The following is a 10,778-nucleotide window of genomic DNA, read 5'->3' on the forward strand; positions in this document are numbered from 1 at the left end:
GCAGCGAGTGGACTCTCCAGAAGTCCCCAAACTCCTTGCTCCTCCAATACTATACCAATCCTCTCCTTCCAAGAACACAAATTCAAGGCCCCATCAAGGCGGTCTTCAAATCTCAACACCAAATATGCCATGCTGCTAGTTTGAACTGCTCAACTGCTCAGAGAACCCTTGTGCAAACCTTGCTAGGAGAAAATCCTAGTGCACTGATTTTTCGAGAAACACTGCACTCTCTTCACTGCGTTTGTAACCTGCTCTTGAGGAAAAATTTCTTGCTTTTTGGTCTTCAATTAGAATGTAGCTCTGATACGATGTTAGATTTCTAATACCTAGCTGCTAATTTAACAAGTATTCTGAGACGCAAGAATTGAAAATTGAACTGCAAAATTCACTTACTAAATATGTTGAGTATTCTAATGAATAATAGCAGTGGAAAACAAAATTACGAAGACACAAGCATTCAATAAACAATACACCAGAAATACCTAGGAAACCCCAACTGGGGAAAACCTGCCAACTTGTGTGTATTATTAATTAATCTGCTCAGCAAAATATCAGGGATTGATTACAAAATATCAAGAGAAATTCCATTCCAATTCTTTGTTCCTCAACACACCAATCTGCGCACCCTTGATCTACTCGGCCTCTCTCATGTGCAGCTGTACGGACTGTACAGGCTAAGATTGCCTTCTGTGCAAGCCAACTTGGGCCTGAAGTGATACGCTTTGGCTCCAGAAATCTCTTGTGGATTTTCGGCCTTTCTGTCTGCCTTCACATGCTGATCTAGAAATTCCTTGCTAAGCTTGCACACACAAATCTCTCTAGTGCATAATCACGTGATCTACCAAGTCTACGCCCTTCTTCTTTATAGAATTGAACTAGCTCCTCAACTCAAGCGAATTGACTCCTTGAACTCAAGTCGAACTGGTTGCTTGAACTCAAGTCAAACTGACTCCTTGAACTCAAGTCAAACTGCCTTATTGAACTCAAGTCGAATTGAGAATAAATCTCCATGCATGGCTGAGTGCAATTTTGTTAATTTTAGGTATGTTCTATGCTGAGAGCAAATTTACTTCAATTTTCCATATTAGCTCAATATCAATTCCAGATTAGCAATCACATTTAGCATGATAGTAAAATGCAGATAGAACATAAACATAAATCACAGAAGACAAGCCAAGACAAGAGGACACAAGATGTGGCGCCAGCCAGGGACAAACCCCAATGTGGGGAAACCCTTGATCAATTCTTCTTATGTTCTTCAATAGTTCAGCAGAGAGAGAGATAGTACATATACATCAGAAGTCAACATTTTGACTTGTCAAAATAAGAGCAGAGATCTTCTCTAGGAAGATGACACATGAGGTAGCAGATCTGAACACAGGTGATTCCATCACCATGCTGTACCCATCACTGTGCTGCACTTCATTACATTATGCTGCACCATTCATGCTGTGCTATGCTGCACCATTCATGCTACACTTTCATGCTGCACTTCATCATCACTATGCTGTACTTTCATGCTGCAGTTCATCATCACTATGCTGCACCATGCTGCACTATGCTGTACTTTCATGCTGCAGTTCATCATCACTATGCTGCACCATGCTGCACTATTGACATGGAACAGCCTTAGCTGCTTGCTATGGCTTGCAGCCTAGCAAAGCAGCTGGCTGTAGTAATAGATTCTTCCAACAGATCTCATGAACTCTTTATTCATGCCCAGACATAATCTTGCTACAATGCTGTTTGCTACACTGATATAAGCTGCATTTAGAGCTCTGTTGGCAGGCTTAGAGTTTCCTTTAACTCTCTCTGTTGACTGCAATATTAAGGCCTCTTTCTAGCTGTGAATTCGAACCATACTTGCTGAGGAAAGGCCTCCTCTGGACAGTGTACAAACTCAGGGATAGGAGACCTTTATTGGCAGCGGATGAGGGCTACACCTGTCAGCTAATTAGGGCAGCGTATGGGAGTCTAACTACTGCAGAGTTAGAGCCTACTACATCAGCGGATCTGGGCTCTTCTCGATCATACATTGACTGCGTATAGGAGCTTTCTTGACAGCGTTTAGGGCCTGTCTTCCATAGCTAATTAGGCCTCCTTTATACAGACATTAGCCCTCCTATTCTCTGCGGCTAGGGCATAATATGACCCTTCTTACTCTGCGTCTAGATGTCTTCTTCTAGGACAGCGTCTAGGGTCTTTTATAGACCTGCATTTAGCCTGTCCTTGCTGTGATTCCAAGACTGCATTAAAGTCTTTATAACAACGTTAAGGATTCTCCGTCATGACTGCGATTAGGGCTTGCTTCATTGACTGTAAATTAGGGCAGTGTAGGATCTTCAAGAAGACCCTTTTTCTTCCACATCTAGGGCACTTCATGGGAGTGTTAGGGCATCATTAGGCTTCTCCCCTTTACTGCGGATTAGGGCATCATTAGGCCAGCGTATATCCTAGGGCACTCCCTCTAGATTTCTTCTTCATCAAACCTAAAACAGAATGAAGAGAGATCACAAGAGTGTGTGTCAAAGTGACTTGAAGACCACCTCTATTTATACTAAAATGTGGAGGACAAGTGGGGGTAATCTGGTTGCAGGCCAACCTTGACGAATTGTCACATAACACAAATAAATTCATATCTCCATGAATACATGTAGGAATCGGATGATTTTTAGATCAATCTTACACCTCTCGACAAGAGGAATCCAAGAAAAATATCAGCTGCCATAAATAAAAAGACTCTCATGGAGTTTGGCCCTAATTGCCAATTTTAACAGATTTACTATTTTTGATTATAGGACAATTAGAGAATTTTCCTTAGTCAAAACTAAGAGAAAGTAAACTGCGCCTTAGCTTCACTTGTGGGTTCCTCTACCAAATTTAGTGCACTTCTAAATTTAGCAGAACCCTACTGTCTCTAACTTCAAGTAACACTCAACTGCGGATCTATCAATTGTTGAGAGGAATCAAGTCTTTCCTCAAGTTTTGCACTCAAAAAGAGATTTGCATCTTAAGAGATTTGATCCATCTCAACACTTTGTAGATTCGAAGTTGAGATGCATCTATTCTGATTTATAAAAACATGATATATTTGAAATCTATAGACTGGAATGTATCATAGACAAGTGCGTAGATGATTAGAGGGATGAATATAATCTCCCACAGTAGGATGTTTTATGATTTTACTTTAATCATGAAAGTATGAGAAAATTTTGTGCTTGTACATATGCAAGAATTATGTTGTACTTGGAACTACTTTTTTCGTTTCAATAGAAACTACAACATTTGTATACCAACAAAAAGTAACGCTTTTGAGCTTTGAGCATCAGTGCTAACTTTGAAGGTCTGCTTGGAAAGTTACTTCAGAATAGATGGGTAGAGAGGAGAGAGCTTCAAATAATTGACACAATATGCAAGTCATTATACGTCATGAATCATAGGGCCAGTCTTTGTGTCTTGTGGGCTTGCAGTTTTATCGACTGCAGGGTCTTTGGGTCTTGTAGGCCCAAAATATTCATACATTAGAGGCCCACTACCTTTAAAAATAGGGTTTGATAGAGTTGTGGTGTTAGATGGATAGATTGGCCTTTGTGTGCCTGTACATACATAATAGACTGAAATTTGATATGAGTTCTATATTTAGATTGTTTGTTTATCGTTGGGCTAATCTTTGTGCCTTCTGGGCTTGTCTTGCAAGCTCTTTGGGCCCTACAGGCTTATAAACTCGTACAATATGGGCCACAGGGATCATGGTATGAAGGGCCGGTTTATATTTTCAAGCTTGAAAAAAGCCTGTGTACATACTTATGCTGATCATGCAGACGGCTTTCATTTGTATGTATGTAATATGTATATGTGTATTTTGTAGTCTGTAAGATGTATACATGTCCCTATGAATATTGAAGCATCGCAGCATAAATTATCTTCCTTCTTTTTGGGTTTTCAAACAAAAGTTAACAAAATAATTGTATTCTAAAACATCCATGCCTGTTCCACGAATGCTGAGAGACTGATGGATGGAGAAGATTTTATGTTGGTTGGAATACTTCCATTGAACATGAGCAAGTAGAAACTATTCAATGTGAGATGTACAGTATGGTACAAGCGTCTGTGTTATGGAGCATTCCTTTACTTAAGAGGCTGTGACTTGGAGGTATCTATTCCACCAAAGTCTACTAGGACTTGCACCTAACCCCATCTGCAGTTGCAAATACTGGCGTAAACACAAGCATGAGCATAAATGGACGATGTGATAGTTGAACCCTGGTGAGGGTGATAGCAGTGCCCTGGACCAACCCGACAAGCTGCCATTGATGAGGAATATTTTTTATTGGTCAGTAGCCAGTGGCCCAGTACAACAGATCAATGCAAGGATAGTTGGAAACAATGCTGGGAATGGAAGACAATTGTAGATAGGTTGGAAAAGAGACATGAGAACATTATGACCTTTCTTTACATGCCTGCTGAGAAGAATATGCATGCTCAGGTAGTTGGAGGAAATTCTGACCCGAATAAATTCTGGCCAAATTAAGGATAAATGGTCAGAACAGCAATCCCATTGGCAATTATTTTCAACCATTTTTTTAGCTAGAGTACGCATGTTGATTTAGTAAATGGCTTAAGATCTTCATCTCAGGTTTGACCATGAATATCATCTAGATTGTTTGTCTACCATTCAGGGAAACAATCCTGATAGAACGCTTGAAGATCCATAGGTCTAGATTTGTCCATATACCCACATAAGTTACATTACAAGTCTCATAAGATTCCCATCTAGAGCATGTTTAATTATTTGTAAACTGGTAACTCGTAGCATTGACCTTTCACAAACAAAAGATTTCACCGGCCTATATTTTCTACATACAATCAGTCAAGGTTTCTAAGTCGCAAGAGAGAATTAGTGGTTACTTGAAATACTGTGTACCATATTAACCATCTTTATCCACTTCTTGTTTTTGCACAACGAAGCAAGGCAGTGAAACGTTGGGTGAAAATGATTGAACGAAAATGAAATTAGTCTGATGAGAGAGGGCCGCATAGGAAATTCATTCCGGTAATTGTCCTGTTCCACCTAATGATATTTGATCGTTTAGTTACGCTTATATACTTGGAGTTCTCTATTTATTGATTAATGCAGCTCATCTTAATAGGAAACTTAATTTAATCTTGCTGTTTCCTTCTGTTATCGCATGTATTCTTCTAGTTTTTATTCTTTATATTTAACATTTATTCAAATGTATAATATATTTCTTTAACATATAATCTGTGGTTGAAAGGATCATGATGTAATCATGATAGATGCATTATGGTGCTACATGTGTAGGAATGATTAACTTTGTACTGACTGATAACATGAAACTGTTTCTTTACAGAAACTCCAGAAGGAAGAAGCTCGGGATCGAGATATATGAATGTTAATTTTTGAGAATGAATTGGTGAACAAGTTGATCATGTACATGGATTGGAAAATGGGAAATTCTGAAGAATTAACCTTTCATGATAACGCACACATGCTTGTTCTTTATTGAACTGATATATGTTAAATTGTGTCCTGCCCAATATTCATAATTTCTTTCTTGGCATTTTGTCACATTGGAGGTTAGTGGAGAATTAAATTGTAAACAAAGTCAGAATGCCTGATGAATAAAGAAAGTGTCTGTTTTTTTTGTTGTGTTTTGTTTTTTGTTTTATTATTATATTGTTAGGTTGGGAATAATTTTAATATTGAATGGAAGAATGATATATCAACTAGTAGAATGTTGTCATCAGAATTGTGTGAGACTCAGTTGAGCTTGGACACTCCATGGCATAGTTTATTTCCCCGCAGTCAGTCTCTCTCTATTTGGTTTAAAACCTGATGGGGATTAAACTCCACACAAACCAACTAATCTACATCATGTGAGTAATAAAAATGTGTCCTAGTTATGTGCTATAAACATTATAAACATTCTGAAAGAACTATTTTACTCCACGAGAAAAACTATGTTTGTGACGTGCAATTTTACAATATGGAAAGATCAATACTTATCAAAAGAGCTCTAGCCGTATATTTATTACTCATGTTTATCACTATTAAAAGTAAATCTCTCAATTGGTCATCTCAAATAATGTCATGATTAATCTTATTTTTATTATTAAAACTAAATCTTTATAAATCCTTAAACATGTAAAAAATTTATAATTTTTTTTCATGTGTAAATTAGTATATTTTTCTTCTGATTGATCTCAGGGGAGCTATGAACTTATTAAAACTAAATCTTTATAAATCCTTAAACATGTAAAAAATTTATTATTTTTTTTCATGTGTAAATTAGTATATTTTTCTTCTGATTGATCTCAGGGGAGCTATGAACTCCCCCACTTTAATAACACGATACCAGCCCACTCTAACGTCTACTTTAATACGACGAAGGAAAGGTAAATTCATATTAATGATCAAAGCCAAATCTTGAAATATGTTTAGAGAACATTACAATGCCCGAATAAAAGGTTATAGCAACGGCATTTACTTTATGTGGGTGTTATGCATTAATAGATAGAAATTTAATGGTAACAAGGCCTCACTTGCCAATATTGCATAACAACTTGTATTGTGATGCATAAATGGGTGACTTCACTCTGAAAACAAAAACAAAGACTAACCCTTTTAACTACCACAACTTTCATATGCTTGATAAATTTTAAATAATTTTAGAAAGTGTTTAATACCTCATTGATTAGCCTTCAAACATCGTAGAAGTAAGATTTTCCAAAGACAATATTATTAAGCATGTGTTTTATGATTTTTAATATTTTTGGAAAACTCTTTAATTGGAACAAACGGGAGAGGATATATTAATGCTGTGCTTTTGACTTCTAGAAGTTTACAATGTATTCATTTATTTTAATAAATATTATTGTGTCTCATGCATCTTATTTATTTGGTATATTAATGGTATATTAATGTATTTCATCTGGAAGGTATGTTATATGTCACTAGGAGAATATACAACATCAATATGCCTTTTTAGTGGGATGTGTTATTGTTCTCATGCATCTGAAGTCGTCGTAGTTAACCCCAACCCTCAACATTTTGTCAAGGATAGACCTTATGGACAACCTTATCAGATGCACAATGCTCTATGGTTTGGAGGCTTAGATTACTCTAGTCATTTTGTGGCATAACAAGGATAATTAAAGCTCTCATGCTCCATTGCTTCACCAATGCAAGGGGGCAATTTCATAGGCCATTATTAGGTAGGGTCTGCAGTGATGCTCTTCAGGTTTGAAACTATCTTTGATTTGATCTCCCTTCTGCAATTGGTTTTGAGGCTATGTTAGGTCACTACCCTTTTCTCTACTATGGCTCCTCGGAGGCCATAGCCACTATTAGTACTTCAATTTAGGCTCACTAATGGTTTATGAAGTTCACTTGCCTACTTTAGGGTTGGTATCTTGATGGATCACCTCTCCCTTTTGAGATACTCTCTTAATGCCCTTGGTCAATTCTTGTTGACCGAGTAGGAGTAGAATATGGTTATCAAAATTTATATCTCCAAGCCATATATTTGGGTTAACTAAGTCGACCCACTAGTGGGGTTAAACCCCTAGTTGGCCTTCTATGCAGATCACTACATGTGGCTAAGGTATGGCATTATTTTTTGGTCCCCTTAATGCTTCGACATTGAATGCATCCTCCTAGGATCCTTCTTGGGAGTTTAAGCTTGGTTCTCTTTGATTGCAAGTTGAAATCGATCATTGTATCACATAGGAAGACAAGATCTACTAGTGTTGCCATCTTCATGAGATCAAGACGAAGGAGCACTTCATCTTTCCATGTCTCTTCGATTACAATATTATATAATGATTTCATTATCCTTTTAGGGAATCTCAAAGCTCTCTTTACCTTCTTTTTTATTTTTGTACTAGAGATCCATGTCTCTATATGAGTGAGGTGTTCAGACTTAGATCCCACTCACTTTGGAGACCTCTACCTAGATTAGACACCTCCAAACCAATTACTTTGTTCTTTCCCACACTTTCAACAATAGAAGCACCAAGGGGCAAGTTGATAGCAATACAACCTTAGTGGTTAGATTTATGAGACCTTGGGAGGCCATTTAAAGTCACAAATGAGGCGCTTATGGGGTTGTTGCCTAAAATTCTAGGACAATTCACATAACACCATTAGACGTGAGACTTCCTCTAGACCTAGACACAATGTTACAACATCTAGCGAGCGAGACATGTCTCAAACCATATTTCCTAACTCTTCATATTCTTCGATCAATCATATATCATGAGCTTTTATTCAACCTTAGAGGTTAGTATAGATAACATCAATGGGTATTGATCAACACCCCTTTAGCAAGACATCATTGCCCACTCCCTTGCTTTGCTTTTTGCTCCATGTTAAAATATGGATCTTATCTAGTGTAGTGTAGATATGATTTTATCATGTTTTTGTAGGAGCAATGTTTTGGATTCCCACTTTGCATCCCACACTATTGTACTTAGTGGTGCTATTGGTCTATTTGTGGTCAACAATTGGATATTTGATAAAATTATTGGATATTGATAAAATTATCATATCTTATCTTACCTTTTATGTTTATGTTCCATAGGAACATGCCTTAATTTGTTCGTCTTAAATTAATTTGAGCCCATGCCCTCTTATTATGTAGCAAACATACTCAAATGAGGTTCCCTCCACGATATGTTCTCTTGTAAACCCAAGGAAAATATGTACTTTTTTTTCATATGGACGAGATGGAGACAATACACAACTTTGTTAATTCAGTTATCTCCTTCCCATAGAACTAAAACATCCTTGAAATTTGATTTTCTAAATTATTCGTACTACCATCCAAAGTGCTTTCCCTACATTAACCCACATCACAAACTTATTATGTTACATTTTTACTTACATTAGATGTTGCTAATTTTGGTTTCATGTCTTGTTATTAGATCAATCTCTTATTATTATTTTGTAAGAAAACTTGTCTTTATGTGACTGATTTTTTGTATAAGTAAAAGGGTTTGTTTATATATTACAATGGAAAATTTATAGTACAACACTGCCATAGGAAATTCTAAATTGTTTTCAATGAAAAAAACCACTCAACTATAAATGTTTGGCCTAAATTTTGTCTTTGCAGAGAAGAGCTTCCATGACTGGTCATTGATTATATATAGTGGAGATAATCTTCTCTAGAGCATTGTTGTAATATGAAGAACTATCTACCTGGTAGTCACATATAGCCATGGATAATATAAAGTTTGAATAACTATGAACATGAAAACATAATATCTTAGTTGATTTCTTCTCCCAAGTTGTGTAAAACTAGGATCTTAGCAAATTGAGATATTCGTAGATTGATATGTAGGGATGGGGTGAAAAGGCTCTATATTCTTTTGTATTTTGCACTTGCAAAGTTGAGCCCATTCTTAATTGCCAAAATATCCCTAAATCTCTTTATTCCAATTTGGTGAACGATCTCTTGAAGTTGAATGTTAATATCACCAACTTTTCTAATTAGACTTGTTCATGAAGATTGTAACCATGTTTAATATAATTGATATGGGACCTTAATGTGAAGATCAACAAATTACCTCGACTAACCAAAAAGACCACCAAGATTAAATTGATTGTAGACACCATGATTATTGATCATATGAATGATTTTCTCTTTTTGTAAAGAACACTTCACAAGGGAGTTGTTGGCTTTTAAGAAATGAAATATCATGATAGTTGTAAGTAAAATGTAAAAGGTTGGAGAAAATCATTTAAGTGTCCAAGTTGAGCTCAACATAACTTGTACTAATCTTTAGAGGTTTTCTAATGTGGAGAATTTTTTCGGATTAGTTGATCAATGTATCAAATTTTCCCCTGTCATTATTGAGTGGTTGTTTCTTACCACAAATATAGCTAACCAAAAGATCTTTGATAGCCCACTCAATAGTTACAATAGATTGAGCGACGATTTCATGACTTTGGGTGTTACAGTGTCTGATAATAAAGAAGATTGACTCTTGCCTCTCATTGTTTGTGGATGACCCATGTTCATCTCTATCTAGTTCCTTCATTGTTTTTACCACATTCCTAATTTATATAGGTTGATGCTATAACTATTTTTCTCAATCTTAATCACGTTTTCAAAATATATGTTGCCCCTCGTGATAACTGGAGAGGTTGGTTCTATATTAGGTTCATCTCTTTAGGATAGAGGATTTTTCTTTCTTGACTTGTTATAATTTGGATGGGGGAGAGGTAGAAGAGGGTCTACTTATTTGCCTACAAGAAGATGATCCAAATTGGATCCTAGAACACTCTTTAAGTTTTCATGAACTCTTTAAAAGTCTTACAAAGGTCAAGCTTATCGAAGATATCCTTGTAATAGTTGCAATTTGTGATCAACGCGGAGCAACGAGGACCGTCAGTCAAGCACGCAGACCGTCGGCCCATGGTAACGCGCACTATCACAAATTAACAAATGTAGAGGCCATTTCGAGAAACGGGGGTAGTTTCTGATATGCAATTAATCGCATATCGTAGGGCAAACCCCTCAAAGAAGGAAAGCCCGCAAGCACTCGGACCTGAAAAATTATAAAATGCAACGGATATCGTTCCGATTCCATGAAAGTGGGATTCCACAAAATCGACAGAATATCGGAAGGGCTACGAGCGATAAGCGGTTTCAACTGAGTTCTGCCCAATGCCATATAATGAGTGCCACGCGTTTGACGGAAGAGAGAGAAAACTGTTCACATCGGACGGGTAAACATCATGCTATTTAGCC

At 36.8% G+C, this 10,778-nt stretch overlaps 1 protein-coding gene across 3 annotated transcripts in view; it reads left to right on the top strand.

Moving 5' to 3' along the window:
- The window catches only part of LOC149144987 (uncharacterized), a 56,398-nt gene extending 50,731 nt beyond the window's left edge, over positions 1-5,667 (top strand). For all 3 annotated transcript variants that reach the window (XM_089448554.1, XM_089448553.1, XM_089448552.1), the window contains one exon: positions 5,373-5,667. In XM_089448554.1, coding sequence (XP_089304680.1) covers positions 5,373-5,411 — 39 coding nt within the window. In that variant the 3' untranslated portion in view covers positions 5,412-5,667. The remainder of the gene's footprint in view (positions 1-5,372) is intronic.
- The last annotated feature ends 5,111 nt before the right edge of the window (positions 5,668-10,778 follow it).

The sequence above is a fragment of the Pinus tabuliformis genome, chromosome X (genome assembly GCF_031772625.1).
Source record: "Pinus tabuliformis cultivar Carrire ecotype Pingquan chromosome X, CPIR1, whole genome shotgun sequence".
NCBI classification, from domain to species: domain Eukaryota; kingdom Viridiplantae; phylum Streptophyta; class Pinopsida; order Pinales; family Pinaceae; genus Pinus; species Pinus tabuliformis.